The sequence below is a fragment of the Phoenix dactylifera genome, chromosome 3, assembly GCF_051530095.1.
Source record: "Phoenix dactylifera cultivar Ajwa chromosome 3, Ajwa_hap1_PhDact_Kaust_v1.1, whole genome shotgun sequence".
Taxonomy (NCBI): Eukaryota; Viridiplantae; Streptophyta; class Magnoliopsida; order Arecales; family Arecaceae; genus Phoenix; species Phoenix dactylifera.
The window spans coordinates 37,336,050-37,354,114 of record NC_143192.1 but is presented as its reverse complement, the minus strand read 5'-3'; the positions used below and the strand labels follow the sequence as shown (position 1 = coordinate 37,354,114).

At 43.1% G+C, this 18,065-nt stretch overlaps 1 protein-coding gene across 1 annotated transcript; it reads left to right on the top strand.

Annotated features, from left to right (window-relative positions):
• Positions 1-16,052: 16,052 nt before the first annotated feature.
• LOC113463025 (uncharacterized) lies at positions 16,053-16,956 on the top strand. The gene has a single exon (XM_039115530.3). The coding sequence runs from the start codon at positions 16,092-16,094 to the stop codon at positions 16,671-16,673; it is 582 nt and encodes a 193-aa protein (XP_038971458.3). The 5' UTR covers positions 16,053-16,091; the 3' UTR covers positions 16,674-16,956.
• The last annotated feature ends 1,109 nt before the right edge of the window (positions 16,957-18,065 follow it).

The following is an 18,065-nucleotide window of genomic DNA, read 5'->3' as shown; positions in this document are numbered from 1 at the left end:
GTTAGCTCCTGTGCCATTTTTTTTTTTATTTTAGCGGATGCATTAAATTAAACTCTATATGGATAGATATATACGTGAGAATCCAAAAAATAAAATATTTAAAAAATAAATTAAAAAAAGGTCTGCATAACAAAACTGATGATATTGGCAAGCTATATAAGAAACTATCTAGTCATGGGGCATGAGTTAAGGGCTTACATGCATTAAAGGTCCTGAATTTGACCTCATGTGGCATGGAAATTTTAACCATGTCTGCTATTAACTGTCTCCAAATTGGGAGATTGGGATGCCATGGAACTTTTTGAGTTTGGTGCTGGACCTCCACCTCACGCTAAAATGAGAACCTTTTCCTATGTCTCTATCACCCCTTAATTTATGGATTTATTTCGATGGTTTGTTTCGAAGTTTGAAACATTGGAGTTTTTATTTACCAAAAAAAAAAAAAAAAGAACATTCGAGTTTGGAACTGGGGAAGAAAAAGGTTTCGTTGCCAACAATTATACAAAACTTGCGTGGTTTCATGTGAATCTTTGGAGTTTTGACTCGAGAAATGCGGAAGGTAGATAAAGTCATATCGAATTGTTTCAATATTTATTAAAATTGGACACTCCTCGCAAAGCGGTTTCTCTCTCCCATGTGATGTTGGAGTTTAATATAGTTTGCAATCAACCTCCTTTTGTTTGAGAGAAAACTGATAGGCTATAGTTCGAGATTGATTATCACGTTAAAAAGGTAACCCAATCTACTATAGGTGGCAAACGGATCGGGTCGCGTTGAGTCGGATGCATAAAGGATCCAAGTTTGTCGGCCGTCTACTTCATTAAACAAGTTAAAAATTGAAATTTGTACCTAATTTGTTTATTAAATTGGGAACCTAATCCGATTGAACAAATCAAAGTGAATTAAACAAATTAAGTAGATTTTAACATATTAAATTAATAAGCTTAAACAGGTTAAGCATGTCGGATTAAACTAAACAAAAATCAGTTAAGTAGATTTTGAACAGAGTTAAATAGATCGAATGATAACTTAATTCAATTATTAAAATGTTAAAATAGCTTAAACGGGTCAAAAAAAATCCAACCTATTTAATAAACGAGTCTCAGCAAGTTGAAAAATTTATGACCTAAATTTATTTATGCCAACTCCAAATATGGTTAAAGCATGTCACTTGCAGATGAGATTGATGGGTCGAATCATTAAATGCTGCACCTAATATCTACATTAAGAGAAATAATTATTTCAAGAACTTTATTTTCTTTAGTTTAACTGTTAGATAAGAAACAATATGTGTTGGTTGTAGTGTAGAAAATTAACAAATATTCAGGGCTCTCCTAAGAATAGGGTTTGGCCTTTCCTTTGATGTAAATAAAAGATAACCCAGTCTCCGAATATCACCATATACATATGGACTTTAATAATCCTCCAAATTATTCCAAAAAACGAATTCATAAGGGTCAATTCAAATGTTCATTTTTTCCTCATGGGTTTTGACTTACATAGGGTTCTGCTTTCCTTTGAAGTAAATAAAGGATAATCAGTCAAAGGATATCTCCAGATATATGAACTTGAATAATCCTCCAAGTTATACCAAAAAACGAATTCATAAGAATCTATTCAAATGTTCATTTTTTTCATCATGAGTTTTGGCTTGCATATTGTTTACTATGTTACGGCATCTCTGTCGGTATAATAAATTTTTCAACACTTGTACATATTTAGTTAAAGTCAGTCTACCCTATAGGTAGGACAAGCCCACAAGCCTCTCAACTACTGTGCCTTAAACTAATCGATTTTTCTCATATTAATTGAAGTATCTGGCTTTGTTTAATTTGTTAACAAGGACAAAAACTTCTACCACTTATAACAGCTTTTTTTTGATAGCATAGTGTTACTGAAAATTAGACCCGGAGGTGACCACTGGCTGAGAATGTGGAGCTCCGATGCGGATGGTACATCGGCGGGCTATGTCTTCCGAGGGGCCCGCAAAAAGTCGATGGCCGGGGCTTCCGGCACTGGCCTTCCGATACTTAAGTCAGAGGGGAGCTTTAGTGGAGAAAGAGAGATATTGCATGCGGGGGTCTCCGAGTCAGAATCCTCAAGAAGAACCCCCTTTAAAGAGGAAGAAGTTTTCCTTTTATAGGAGGGATACATATTTACCTGTGATGTGATCAGGCGAATTAAATGAGTTACCGTCATGATTGAGTGTGGTCGTCTGAATTAATACGTTCCCGTGGAGGACGGGACTAGAGCCAATGAGTTGTTGTGGGTGACCGAACGTAGTTGAGTGAGTCAATGAGTTGCCGTGGATGGCCTGAAATTTTGAGTAAGCCGGAGATCCGTGGAGACCATGTGCATTAATTGTTGATAGTCGTAGCAGGGTATGGTCCCTGGTTGATGTGTCGTGGCGTGGCCGGAAAGCAAAGCATGGTACGGTAAGACTGCTGCAGGGCGTGGCCACAGCATGTGAACGACGAGCTCGGTCTGCATGAGCTCGGTCTTCTGAGCTCGGTCTGCATGAGCTCGGCCTGCATGAGCTCAGTCTGCATGAGCTCGGTCTTCTGGGCTCGGCCTGCATAAGCTCAGTCTGCATGAGCTCAGTCTGTGTGAGCTCGGCCTGCATGAGCTCGGCCTTCTAAGCTCGGTCTGCATGAACTCAGTCTTTTGGGCTCGGCCTGCATGAGCTCGGCCTTCTGAGCTCGGTCTACATGAGCTCTGCCTTCTGAGCTCGACCCGCATGAGTTCGGTCTGCATGAGCTCGTCCTGCATGAGCTCAGGCTTGCTGTCGGATTTGGGTGCTTTAGTTGTATTTATGGAGTGGTCCATTTTTCCTCCAACATTACCCCCCGACTTTCGAGTTCGAGCTGTTTTTTGGCTCGGACGAAGGAAGTAGTCCAGTTGTCGATCGTCTTGTAATATAGCCAAATATCTATGAAGATGTATGTGCTAAGTAGGGTGTACTCTCGTGCAGTCGGAGCTAACGGCCTTAAGCCGAGCTGTCCAAGCCGAGCTAAGCGACTTTGCTTTGAGATCGACTTCTGCAGCCTTCTTTGGCTTGTGGTTGACTCAGCAGGGTGCCCCCACTCAGATCGGGGCGTGTTGTCATAGGAGGCATCGAATGGCGTTGAAAGGCGTTGAATGGTGTTGAAAGGCGTCGAATGTCATCGGAATGGCGTCGAATGTCGTCGGAATGGCGTCGGATGTCGTTGAAATGGTGTTGGATGTCGTCGAATGTCGTCGAAGGGCATCGAATGTCGTCAAATATCGTCGAATGGCGTCGAATATCGTCGAATGTCATCAAAATGGCGTCGGATATCATCGAAGTGGCGTCGAAGGGCGTCGAATGACGTCGAATGGCATCGAATGTCGTCGAACGGCGTCGAATGTCGTCGAATATCGTCGAATGGCATCGAATGGCGTCGAATGTCGTGGCGTCAAATGTCGTCGAATGGCGTTGAATGTCGTCGAAGGGCGTCGAATAGCATCGAATGTCGTCGAATGTCGTCGAAGGTCGTCGAATGACGTCGAATGTCGTCGAATGGCGTCGAAGGGCGTCGAAATGGTGCCCGAGCTTGGTCGGGGCATCATTGGAGACACATACAGGAGACAGACTTCGTCCGTTGGCGATCGTGCGCCCTTATTCGAAGCGGGGCGACGTTGGAGATAGAGATACCCATAAGTCGTTTCTTGGATTCTCCGACCTGAAAATAGGTAAAATATGGAAATTATTTAAAGCTAAAGTGGCGTCCTGTACCTTTTTGGAGACATTTTAATGGCTCTTGAGCTTCGAAGTCCCTCAGGACTTGGCTCAGCACCAGCCTTCTTAGCTCGATTTTCTAGGGGAGGCATTCTGCGCTCCTGCATGAGCTCGGCCTACATGGGCTCGGTCTTCTGAGCTCGGCCTACATGAGCTCGGCCTGCATGAGCTCGGTCTGCATGAGCTCGGCCTGCATGAGCTCGGCCTTCTGAGCTCGGTCTGCATGAGCTCGGCCTGCATGAGCTCGGTCTGCGTGAGCTCGGCCTGCATGAGCTCGACCTTCTGAGCTCGGCCTGCATGAGCTCGGCCTTCTGAGCTCCGCCTGCAAGAGCTCGGTCTGCATGAGCTCGTCCTGCATGAGCTCAGGCTTGCCGTCGGATTTGGGTGCTTTAGTTGTATTTGTGGGGTGGTCTATTTTTCCCCCCAACACATAGTACTAATAAATGCTCTTGAAAAACCATCCCATAAGATGGTTGTTTTGACAATTGTTTTCTCAAAAATTAAAAATGAAAAAGATGTGCGCAAAGCAGCTTGAGATCCGCTTCGATCTCTCCCAACGCACAACTCAGAGTAGCTAGATTGCATCCAAAGGTGATCTGGAATAATTATATCATCAGTTAACGTCAATTTAGTAGCATCACTATTTTATTAATTTAGACTCTTAATTATGCTTTATTTGTTCTCTTCCTCCTTTCACCTTCGCTTTCTTGCAATTAATACATAAAAAATGTACTTAGCCTTCTTATGAGTTGTCCTAATAGAAAACTTATATCGTGAAATCTAACATTTGCAATCATCTGTTTTAAGAAACATAGTAGCTAGGGATGTGCCACCAGTAGGGTTCAATCCAGAAGCCTACCTTGAAGGCAAAGTTTCTTAGAGAGGAATGCCAACTGTGGGACCCAAGTTCCCTTGGCATACATCTGCAACTGTTAGACAGGAAAGATGGCAAGGTCTTTCATAATTGAAACATGAGAAGAGCGAGGGAAGAACACGAGAAACATACACAACCTCTGGCCTAACAAGGACTGCATTCAAAAAATAAATGGTATGAAGTTTCTCTAACAGTCATACAACAAATAACCCAAGCACTTAATATCATGATCTATAGTTTCAGCCATGGAGGTCCTTTGTCGGTCCATGTAAACGAGAGAGAAAAAAATAAGCATTCGAAATGAGTACTCGGTCAACTCATTCGAAACCTTGCCGTCCCTCCTCCATGCATGATCTGCATGGCACTGGTCCTAATTCCCTGCACCAGAGAAAAACCGGTCGGGCCATTATTCTACAGTCTTCATGTTTTGGTCTGGCAATACAAACATAACCCAAAGTCGGCTTGTCAGCCCACGACGAGACCGAGACAACCCAACATCAAGATGCTGTCTTCGTCTTTTTAAATAACGAATGCTGCTAAACGCGGCAACTTGGCCCTTCGTTTTTTAAGTCAAAATCTTTGAGGCCAACCCTGCTTTGGACTCACTTTGGCAGCCAGCTAATACCCAGTCTGCGGCTTCTAGTCTAGAAATGAGGCCGGCCGACTAGAAAGCCGGAGAATACCAGCACCTTGGTTTAGAAGGAAACTGGAGAAAATCCGCGAGCTAATCACGCACCGAGGCAGAACCTAGCTAAGGATAATGATCGTCAATTATCGCATTCTACTTGTTGACAAAGCAAAATGCCACGTAAGACCTGCATGGCATAAAGTCGTTCATGCATGCAACTCTCTAAATGCCCAGACCCAAGTTAGCGGCTTTTACACACGGACGTCAATGCTCCGTCCCACCACATGCATGTAGCTCGGCAAGTGCAGTCGCCGGTAACAAAACTTTGGTAAATATTGTCAACAATGCAGTCACGTCGGCCTGGAAACGAGGCCGGCCGACTAGAAAGCCGGAGAATACCAGCACCTTGGTTTATAAAAAACTCGGAGAAAATCCACGTTCTAATCCCCTACCAAGCCCGAAGCTAGCGACGGATAGCGCTGGTCAATTACCACACTCGGCTCGTTTCGCATAAGGAACCAAGCTATCGCCATCGCCACGTAAGTTTTGCAAGTCTTTTTTTTTGGTAAAATCGGCATTTCATATAGCACTCAAATGGATACAGCCAGTCAAGTCAAAAAAAAGAAAGTGGTGCAAGAAAAAAGGAACATCAACAGCCCTAGTCCAGATAAACTCTCCGGAGTGCCGAGCAATAAAAGAGGCAACCCAACCTGTAGCTCTGTTTGCCTCCTGAAACACATGTGCTGCCTGAAATGACTCTACCTCCCTAACCAATCTGCGAGTCTCGCCAATCAATGGATGTCTATCCCCATAAGGGTCCACTCCCTGTATCCAGTCAATCACCGTAGAGGAGTCTCCCTCGAGGTATACCCTATCAGCTCCAAGAACTCTCCTCACATAGGAGATGTCCTCTCAGGCGGCCCGAAACTCTGTCTCTATAGTAGTCATGCCGAGGATGAGCCGACCTCCTGCTGCAACCAGTTTATCATGATGGTATCTAATCACAAATCCCACTCCTCCATGCATTCCATCCGTTGCCATGCCGCCATCGAAATTAACTTTGAGATGACCAAAAGATGGGGCTATCCAAAAAAAAAGGACAAACCTAGGCGCTATGACAACGTAACGGATATTCCATATGTCTCTAGCCATCCCAGAGGATCTCGATGCGGTAACCGTGATGATCTTCGCTGCATGACGAAAAGCCCTGTCCACCACCATCCTCGGCGCCGATCTACTATCCTCAAAGATTCGGACATTTCTGTCCAACCAAATGTTAGGCCAGGTATGCCCTCATGATCGCCTCCTCGATAGAGCTCGATCTCCTCATGGAGTCCCTCAAATAGTGTAGTAGGTCCTCTGCTGACTCCAGTGCCTGTGGGAGAGGAGTAGAGGAACACTCCCAAATCTGTACTGCCCTAAGGCATCTGAGGAAGACATGGGTACTGGTTTCCTCAGAGTCTGGGCACATCTCATAGTATGGAGTGGTCCGTACACCTCGTCCTGCTAACATTTTTCTGGTCGGTAGGCAGCCCCAAGCCACCTTCTATATAAGCAGTGCCACGCGCGGGTAAATCCACATTCTCCAAATTCAACCTCTATCGATCTGTCGAGCTGGCTCCCTACTGAACAGTGCATGGAGCTCTCTGGTCCGCACCCTAGATCGCACTGTCGGCACCCATACCAGTTTATCAAGCTTCCCTCGAAATGGAATAGGAATGGCCAAGATTAACTCCACCAAGTGCTCCTCGAAAGCCTCCCAGACCAGCCCCTCCCTCCATCTATCCTCATCAGCAACAAGCAAGTCACTAACCCTAAGTTCGGCTAACTGGGTCATGTCCACCATGGTCGGTAGTCGACAAATCGGCATCTCTGTCACCCAATTGTCCTCAAGAACATTAACGGACCCTCCATCACCAATGACCCATCTGATCGCCGAAAGCACTAGTGGAGCTCCGCAAGCCTTGGAATCATTCATGAATGCAACTATATAAATACCCATGCCATCCTCCCCTCTAGCTCACAACTCATTCCTCACTTCCCTATCTCATCCTAACAACCATGGCTAAGACGAAGCTTGTTGCCCCTTCCTTCATAGTTTTGCTGAGCATCGGCCTCTCCGAGGCAGGCCGAGCCTTGACATCTTCAAGTGGAGGTGGTGGTGGAGAAGGCGGCGGGGAAGGTGGTAGCTCTGGAAACAGCTCCGGTTCAGGCTATGGTTCTGACTCCGGTTCTGATGAAGGAGGTTGATTCGGGGCTCATGATGGTGGGTACAGAAGAGGTGGAAGCGGCGGTGGCGGAGGAGGTGATGGGGGGGGGGGGGGGTAGTGGCTCTGGTTGGGTCGGGGAGCGGCTATGGTTTTGGCTCCGGATATGGGGCCGGTGGTGCCCATGGTGGAGGGCATGGTAGTGACGGAGGTGGCAGAGACGGTGATGGGGGAGGTAAAGGATCTAGCTATGGGTCAGGAAGCAGGTATGGGTCTGGCTCTGGATATGGCGCCGGTGGAGAGCACCATGGAGGCTATGGAAGCAGTGGAGGTGGTGGAGGAGGCGGCGGCTTCGGCGAAGGGAATGTAAGTGGAATACTTTTGGTAAACATTTGTAAAGTATTGTGTCACTTTAACATTTGTTTGGTAAACAAACTGAAAAAGTACTTTTAGTATGACAAAATGATCATAAAGTACATTCCATAGTATAACAATAATAAAGATATAAAATACTATAATTATTAGCAAATTATGCTGGAGAGAGAGAAAGTACCAAGAGAAAGAAACAAAAAGGGAGAAACTAGAGTATACGATCTTGTTGGATTTTTTTTCTGTCCGGATGACTATAGCTCCATGCAAACCTAGGGCCGACTATAAAAATAGATTAATATAGAAAGATATACGAGGCTAACTAGATAGCAATGCCCAATTGTTTGAATGAGTTAGTACAATGTATCTCAATACATCTAATCAAAATATACATATCCAATCAAGAAAATAGATCAGGGATTATCAATAATGGGTCAAATGGTGGTTGACAGCGGTCGGATGCAGGACGGATAGGGTCAACTAGATAGCAGCATCCGACGATCCGGGTCAATCCGCTCTGGCAAATCTAACTAGTCAAATCATAAACAAGAATCAGACCATCGTACATGTAACACAAGAGGTTCTAATGATGATAAAGTCTAGCGGTGCTCGGTAATGGTCGAGATAAGGCTTATGCACTTTTTGGCCACAAGTGGGGTTCCAAACTTTCTTTCTCGAGGGTCAATTAGAGATCCATTGATGAGGTCAAAACTCTCCTCTAAGGTCCCTAGATCCATACAAAGAGAGAAAATACCATGATAGAGAGAGAAAAGAGAAAAAAAAAAGAGAGTGACATGAAGAGTGAGAATCTAGAGAGAGGAGAGAGAGAACAAGTGGAGAATCGAGAGAAAATAAGATGAGAATCTTGAGGCACTCACTCTCTCTCCTCCTTTCCGAACGAAGAAGGGTGCTCGGCGACAGCAATCGTTCATGGCCGGCGACCCCCAACAGTCGATGGCCTACTCGGTGCCGGCGGCGTGCCATGCTTGGCGACGGTCGACTGACAGTTTTAGTTTCATTTAAAATAGGGATTTCCAACCTTTTTAAATAGAGGTTCCGAGCATCCTAGCGGCTAAAACCTCGGCCATGACCTCCTACCACTGTGAGGAACTAAGGGAAGGCCTCGACGATGAGTGTCGCCGGCCGATAAAGATCGAAGAAAGACAAGAAGACTTGGACATCTAAAAAGAGGGAAAAACAAGGCTTCCTTTTTAGGCCAAAATCTAGTGAGCACCAGCCGGTCATCGGGCAACAAAGAATCTGGAGAAAGGGTAACTCGGGGGAGGTCGGGTCCCTACCTAGTTTTTTGGAAAGAATTGATCGTGGCAACTGATGAGAAGGTGATCGGTGTTCGGAAAGGAAAATGAGAGAATCACCGGCGGTGAGCTCCGATCATGGCTGCCACTCCGATGGGGGTGAGAGAGAGAACTCACGAAGCCTCTACATAGAGGCAGCCGCGATCGAAATCTAACTCGGAGTTGGATTCCATCTGGCGAGATCGGAAGGAAGAAGAGTCCCCTTCCTCTACAGGTACCAGTCACTTTTTTTTGTTTTGGGCCAAATTCAACTGGGCTTGTCAAAATGGACCAGGCCCAATACTCTAAAAAGGGCAGGGCTTTCCAATGCATTGGCCCAACTAGGCCCAATACATGCGTAGTTGTACCTCCAACCCACCAATTCATCGAAAAGTTCAAACAAAACCACCCGGCGCTTCATCTATTAAGCAAAGGTGGTCACTCAATTTTGTCAATGATTGAGGCATGCAAGTCCGCACACAGGGCCTACCCACTGGAAACCATGGCCACCTTGTTCTGGCAACTGCTTAGAGTAAACCCACCTGTCAGTCATATACCAATGAAAAGCTATGGAAAAAATTAAATAACGCTGATCAACTGATAACGTTCTATTCCTCCCCTTTCTCGTTTCGAACGATAAGCCTAATCCTCGCCGCGTAAATAAAGCAAAAATGGGAGCCGGGACGCTTGCATGTCTTGAGAGTCGTGCATCCAACTCCACAAATACCAAGGTCTGCGTCCCCCCAAGCATACAACTCATTCTACCTCCTCTCCTTCTATGGCTCGTACGAAGCTTGTTGCACTTTCCACCGGTGTTGCTAATTAAGCACATTAATTAGCCGCTCGATATTTGTCGAGCTGATTAAAAGGAAAATTATGGATGACGTTTTATACCAACTACCATGTTCTGTTCGAGAACTTGCACTTCTTTTTTCACTCAGAGCTCTGACGTGATTTGCTGAGGCAGCATATAAAGTCTACAAGCAATATGTTTATACTAAAACTAGGTCTAGTTCAGGCCTTTCTTATAAAAGAGCTAGGCAACGTTATGTTGGAAGTAAGGCAGAAGCTCGAACATTAAAGAGTTAGCCTTGCGGATAAATTACAGGTAGTCCAATGTTGGACGATCCATTTGATTGTCCAAATTTGAGAGGGTTGCACTTGGGCTCTCTGAAGTCGCAAATAATTTTTGTACCTAAATTAAAAATAATTTCAAATGCTCGATTTAAGTGCACAGCAGTATAGATATTATGCGACATCCTCAACTGGACTCGTGCTGCGATATAGATCACATAATAAAACTCACAATGTTGGTTAGCATATAAGATACTATCCACAGCAACACTATTAATTTCTCTATGAATATGTGAGATGTCAATAGCAAGCAATAAGTACATTATGCTCCAGCAATCCTACTATCAACAAAAGATGGATATATGAGAATCCAAAAATAAAATATTTAAAAAATGAACAAAAAGATCACACGGCAAAACTCGTAATGTTGGCAAGTCAAATAAGATATTTTTCAGTGAATAGCACTATTGGTTTCTTCATAAATATGTGAGATATCAATAGCAAACAATAAGTGTATTATGCTCCAATATTTCTGTAATCCGGGATCGAAATCATGGTGTAGCTCGAACAACCACAAGGTCAACTAGATGCAAGCTGAGCAGTGTTGAAGATTGATTCAAAATTTTTTAGCAACATATCAAGTGATGTTTATCGAGTTTCGAAAGAGTTTTAGAAGAGTTTCAGTAATAGTAAAATTCTTAGATAGTTTGTTTTTAGATGGGACTTATCCTTTTAGTTTCTGTTTTTGATTTAGTTATCTGATTGATTAGGGAGTCTGTAGATTGTAAGCCTTTAAAGAGGCATTATTAGTGTTGAGTTCAGTAGTGGAAGTAACTTTCTCTATTTTTCCCTGTTTTAGAACAATAGAAAAACAGTTTTCTGTTTTATACCTCTTCTTCTCTACCCATCACTCTTTCTTCCTCCAACAATTATGGTATCAGGCTGTCAACAGTAATACATTCAGCCTCTGACAACCCCAAATTTTGGTTTTTAAAGGAGAGTGTTATGAGTATTGGAGCATTAAGATAAAAACTCTATTTAGGTTCCAAGATCTGTGGGACTTAGTAGACAACAGGTACACTGATCCTGATGACGAGAACCGGTTGAAGGAGAACATGAAGGACTCTAAGGCACCATTCTTCATTCAGCAAGCTATCGATGAGTCTATACTCTCAAAGATTGTAGGAGCTACTACTTTAAAGGAGGCATGGACAACGCTGTAGATGGAGTTCGAAGGATCATCAAAGGTAATAGCTGTAAAACTTTAGACTTTAAGGTATAAGTTTGAAACCTTGCTTATGAGAAATAATAAATTGGTGCAAGCTTTTCTGTCTAGAGTTAGTGCAATTGTTAGTCAGATAAGATCCTATGGTAAACACCTTATAGATCAAATTATTGTTGAAAAAATATTGAGGAGTTTAACTCCAAAGTTTGATTATGTAGTTGCTGCAACTGAGGATTCTAAAGACCTAACTAAATTTTCATTTGATAAACTAATGAATTCTTTGCAAGCCTATGAGGCAAAACTGAATAGATCGCTTGAGAAGCATGAGGAGAAGGCATTCCAAGTAAAGGGGGAGGCATCTAATCAAAAGGAGTTTGAAAAAGTAGCAGGAAGAGGACGTGGTAGAGGTGGCTTCAGAGGTAGAGGTCGAGGCAGAAGTATAGAAAAAGGATGGTTTGATGGACAAGCAGAAACAAGGTAGTTCTGCAATGAACAAAGAAGCTATAAGAGCGGTGTTCAATGCTATCATTGCAAGAGATTCGGTCATGTACATTTGGATTGCTGGCATAGAGAGAAGCAAGCAAATTATGTTGAAGAAAATAAAGTAGAAACCAGGCTATTTATGGCCCATAGTGATGTCGATGTAGTCTCTAATGATGTGTGGTTTATGGACAGCAATTGCTCCAATTATATGTGTGGCATGAAGTCAATATTTAGAGAGGTTGATGAAACCCAAAAGAAGACAGTGAGGCTTGGCGATGACAAGCAAATACAAGTTGAAGAAAAATGAACTGTTGCAGTCAAGACTAGCCATGGTAAGGTAAAACTACTCCATGATGTTCATTTTGTTTCTGGTTTGATGTAAAACCTGTTAAGTGTTGGGCAACTAATGGCCAGTGGATATTCAATATTGTTTGAAGATGAATCATGTGTTATTAAAGATAAAAATTCAAGGCAAGTTTTGGTGAATGTTCACATGCATGACAAAAAATAATATGTTTCCGCTTGAAGTTTTGAATATGGAGAATTATGATCTTGTGGCTGATCAAAAGGCTGAATCATAGTTGCGGCATTTGTGGTATGGGCATTTGAACTTGAAAGGCATGAGATTGCTAAGTCAGAAATGTATGGTTCTTGGACTACCGAAGATTGATTCATTGGATTTATGTGAAGACTGCATCTACAGTAAATGAACATGAAAATCTTTTCCAACTGGAAAATCATGGAGGGATTCTAGTTGTCTTGAATTAATGCATGCTGATTCGTGTGGACCGATGAACGCCGAATCATTTGGTGGAAGTCGGTATTTTTTGTTGTTTATTGATGATTTCAACCACATGAGTTTGGTGTATTTTTTAAAATACAAATCTGAAACTTTTGATAGTTTTAGAGAGTTCAAATCCTTGGTTGAGAAGCCAGGTGAAACCAGCATCTCTTCGCATAGATAGGGCTTGTGAGTTTCTGTCTACGAAATTTAATCAATTTTGTGAGGAATATGGCATTCACAGGGAGTTGACAGCACCCTACACGCCGAAGCAAAACGGAGTTGCGGAGCGCAAGAATCGAAATGTTGTTGAGATGTCAAGGAGTTTAGTTAAAGCTAAAGAGCTTCCAAATCAGTTTTGGGCAAAAGCAGTTGATACAGCGGTCTATCTTCTAAATATTTCACCAAAAAAGGCAGTTTTAAATCAAACGTTATATGAATCTTGGAGGGGTACAAAGCCTTCCGTAAGCCACTTAAAAATTGTTGGTTGTATTGCCAATGCTTTGATAAATTCATAGAATCTTCATAAAGTGAACAAAAAAATCAGAAAAGTGCATTTTATTGGCTATTGTACACAATCCAAAGCATACCGGCTGTATAACCCAATTAATGGCAAAGTAATCATCAATAGAAATGTTGTGTTTGATGAAGATGCAAGCTGGAATTGGCATGGCAGTAATGAGAAAGTTCATGATCAGATAAGGATTGAAAATCCATTAAATGAAACAACAAATTTAGCACCTTCCTCGTCAACCTCCAGCACAAACAACCCCTTAGATTCACCCGTTTCATCTCCCTCAAGTTCCAGCAATAGAAATTCATCACATTCGGCAGAATCTTCTGATGCGGTGCTACCCAGAAAATTCAGGTCCTTGAAAGAAATCTATGGGAGTTGAACATTTTCTTTGTATCCTGTAGATCCTATATCCTTTGAAGAAGCAACAAAAAAAGAAGAATGGGGCAATGCAATGAAGAAAGTGCTTATGGCAATAGAGAGAAATAAAACTTGGGATTTGGTAGATATGCCTGAAGGAAGAAATTCCATCAGTTTGAAATGGGTGTTTAAAACAAAGTATGATGCTGATGGAAGGATACAAAAGCGCAAAGCAAGACTAGCGGCAAATGGATACTCACAACAGCAAGGTGTTGATTTTGAAGAAACATTCTCTCCGGTTACGCGGTTTGAAATGGTGAGAATTATCTTAGCCTTGGCAGCACAATTACAGTGACCTATTTTTCAATTTGATATTAAATCTATTTTTCTGAATGGTAAACTGAAAGAGAAAGTTTATGTTTCTCAACTTGAAGGTTTCGTTATTCATGGCAAGCTAAAGAAGATATATAAATTGAAAAAGACACTATATGGATTAAAACAGGCTCACGGGCATGGTACAACAAAATTGATTCATATTTTCACAAAAATGGATTTGAAAGGAGTGAGAATGAGCCGACTCTCTATTTGAAGAAGAAAGGTAACACAGATTTTCTGATAGTATGTCTCTATGTTGATGACATAATTTATTTGGGCTCATCCGATTCTCTTATCGTTGAATTCAAATTCGGCATGATGAATGAATTTGAAATATCATATTTAGGTTTGTTGCATTACTTTCTTTGCCTTGAGGTGAAGCAAGGAGAAGATGGAGTATTTGTCTCACAAAGGAAGTATGCAACGAATCTTAAAAGGTTCAATATGCTGAATTGCAAGATGACACCTTCTCCTATGAATGTTAATGAAAAGTTACAGCTTGAAGGTAGGACCAAAAAGGCAGATGCAAGGAGTTTCAGAAGCTTAGTTGGTGGTTTGATTTATCTAACTCACACTATGCCTGATATTGCATTCTCCATTGGCATGGTTTCAAGGTTATGCATAATCCCTCAAAACAGCATTTTGGTGCAGCCAAAAGAATTCTGCGATACATTGCCGCCACGGTGGATTTTGGAATATGGTATTCACATGTTCCCAACTTCAGATTGTTTGGCTTTATAGACAGTGATTGGGCAAGGTGATGATAGGAGAAGCACTTCGGGGAGTGTTCTCAATTTTGGTTCAGCGGCTATTACTTGGAGCTCACGGAAACAAGCAACAACGGCATTGTTTCATTAGAGGCTGAATATGTGGCAACAACCTCTTCTCAAGCCGTGTGGTTAAGAAGAATTCTTGCTGATCTACATCAAGAACCAAGAGAAGTAAATGAAATTTTCTGTGACAACAAGTCAACAATTTCTGTGACATTCGGTTTTATTTCATTTGAGACTTAGTTGCAAGTTGTTAATTTGATAGTTCTGAAATTTTGTGGCACGAATGGACAGGTGACATATATTCACAAAATCGCTCCCATGTGAGAAACATGCATATCTCAAATTGAAGCTTGGTGTGTACAATTTTTAATCAAAGAGGAGTGTTGAAGATTGATTCAGAAATTTTCAGCAAGATATCAAGTGATGTTTATCGAGTTTCGGAAGAGTTTTTTTTTTTTTGGAGTAGTAGTAAAATTCTTAGATAGTTTGTTTTTAGATGGGGCTTATCCCTTTAGTTTCTGTTTTGATGTAGTTATCTGATTGATTAGAGAGTTTGTAGATTGTAAGCCTTTAAAGAGGCATTATTAGTGTTGAGTTCAGGGGTGGAAATAACTCTCTCTGTTTTCCCTTGTTTTAGAACAATAAAAAAACACTTTTCTGTTTTATGCCTCTTCTTCTCTATCCAATACTCTTTCTTCCCCCAATAACGCTGGCCGAGGTGCGGAGAAGCGGATCTCATTCAAAGATCACCAGCAAAAAGTACTCGGAATTTTGTCTTTCTAATTCTCTTTTAAGAAAACCGCTCCATATATAACAATGCTTCATCAAGTACTTTGTCGATTGATCGGTAATTTCGGGATCTCGTTGTTTACGATCGTCAACTAAAAGATATAATAAGTATCGTTTTCTTGACTAATGGCTACTAAACGCGGCAACTTGACCCTTCCCAACCCTGTTTTGGACTTTACTTTGGCTGCCACCTAGCGCTCAGACCCAATTCAGCGGCTTTTACCGGCGGACGTCAACGCTCCGTCCCACCAAATGCATGTAGTTCGGCAGTGGAGCCGCCGGTAACAAAACTTTGGTTAATATTGTCAACAATGCAGGCATGTTGGCCTGCCGAGTAGAAAACCGGAGAATACCAGCACCTTGGTTTAGGAAAAACTCGGAGAAAATCCGCGATCTAATCACCTACCAAGTCAGAAGCTAGCGAAGGATAGCGCTGGTCAATTACCACACTACTGGTTTCCTATAAGGAACCACCTAAGGTTTGCATGCCTTGGAGTCGTTCATGCATGCAGCTCTATAAATACCCATGCCGTCCTCCCCTCTAGCCCACAACTCATTCCTCACTTCTCGATCTCATCCTAACAACCATGGCTAAGACTAAGCTTGTTGCTCTTTCCTTCATAGTTTTGCTGAGCATCGGCCTCTCCGAGGCAGGCCGAGCCTTGACATCTTCAGGTGGAGGTGGTGGTGGCGGAGAAGGCGGTGGGGGAGGTGGTGGCTCTGGAAACGGCTCCGGTTCAGGCTATGGTTCCGGCTCCGGTTATGGTGAAGGAGGTGGATCCGGGGCTCATGGTGGTGGGTACGGAAGAGGTGGAGGCGGCGGTGGCGGAGGCGGTGAAGGTGGAGGTAGCGGATCTGGCTATGGGTCCGGAAGCGGGTACGGGTCTGGCTCTGGATATGGCGCCGGTGGAGGGCACCGTGGAGGCTACGGAAGTGGTGGAGGTGGTGGGGGTGGCGGTGGCTCCGGCGGAGGGAATGGAAGTGGAAGTGGATCGGGCCATGGATCCGGCAGTGGCTCAGGGTACGGCCAGGGTGGTGGTGCCCATGGAGGTGGTCACGGAAGCGGTGGTGGTGGCGGCGGTGGCTCGGGCTCTGGGTCAGGTTCTGGTTCCGGCTATGGTTCAGGCAATGGGTCTGGATATAGGAGTGGACCCATAATTAACTCCTAGGCCAGTTAGCTTGAGGTTGAAGCCCTTCCGCGTTCTACACTTCTACTCCACGTACCGCAGACTGCCTCGCTCACTCTCTCCCTGCGCCTTTTTGTTTTTTTGCTTGTGCGCATTTTGTAATAAAAAATGGATGGGCTTTTGGTTCTGAATAAATGTTAAATTCCTTGTTCTTAGCAGTGGAAGAAAAATTTGTTAATCTTGCATTAGTTTTTATTTGTGAGATATTTTCGTGTCATTGGTCCATACTTTAATAGTTTTACAAGTGCAGCGCCATAAAATCGTGTGAAATTTTTATTTCTCCTTTTGTTTTGTTTGATTTTACAAACTTTGACTTGGTTGGCGGACGATTAACCGGGTGCATGCTATAAGTCTGCTTCCCGGGCAGGACATATAATATTTATAATAAAATTTTATATTGCTATCAAGATATAGATATGGATGGAAGACACAGGATTATTGGTACTGATTCCCCAATGGAAACAGAATAATTTAAGGAGTTGCATGAGATCTCAACCACTTAGTGCAATCTTTAATTGGCTTAACATTGCTGTTGCAATCACTTGCCACCTAAACTATTTCCCCAATTTTATCTATTCTTGGGTACGGTAGAACAGCTAAACATCGTTAAGTAGTCGCGGGAAGGGGGGGATATGTAATATATTATATTATATAAATAACCAAGCTCGGGGTGGGCTTGGGCCGAGTTGATTGAAACCTGAGCCCAGCCTGTTTAAAATTGAGATCTAGCCAGCTTGGGGTAGCTAAAATTTCAGATCCAGCCTGGGTTGCCGAGCTTGAAAACCAAACTCCTGCCATCCAAAATGCTCAGGTTCCGGCGGGCTGGGCCACCATTTGGCTTTTGAACAAGTCTGTACATCCCACCAACCTCATTAGCCACTGGGTCTGTACTCTAACAAGTAATATTGTGATAGCCCAGTTTCCTTGGACTATAGGCCGGCCTGAAGAGGCCAGGCCCGTTCAAACATGCCTGTTGCACGTGAGAGGCGACCGGAGTCTTCTTCCTCCCCGATCTCGCCGAAATTTGAGACACCTAGGGGCAAGCTAATCTTATCTAAACCCTAGGGATTCCATCGATTTAAGATCCTCCTCCTCCACGTTGAACACCACCGCCGATAACTCCAAGAATGGCCGCCGATCCAAAGCTTTGCTTCCAAGTTTTTCTCGACTCATTGCTGAAAATAGCTGCTAGATCACCTTGCCGGACCGAGCTAATCGCTCTGGATCTTCTCTTTCTTTTCTGGTCATCTAGCCACCATCCTCCTTGATTTGCACTACCGATTTATCGAAATTTCATCCAAAACAGGGGTGCCCTGTTTAATATTGGCTGACGCAAAAGATACAAATTATTCCGTCTTTTTGGCCGACTACTAA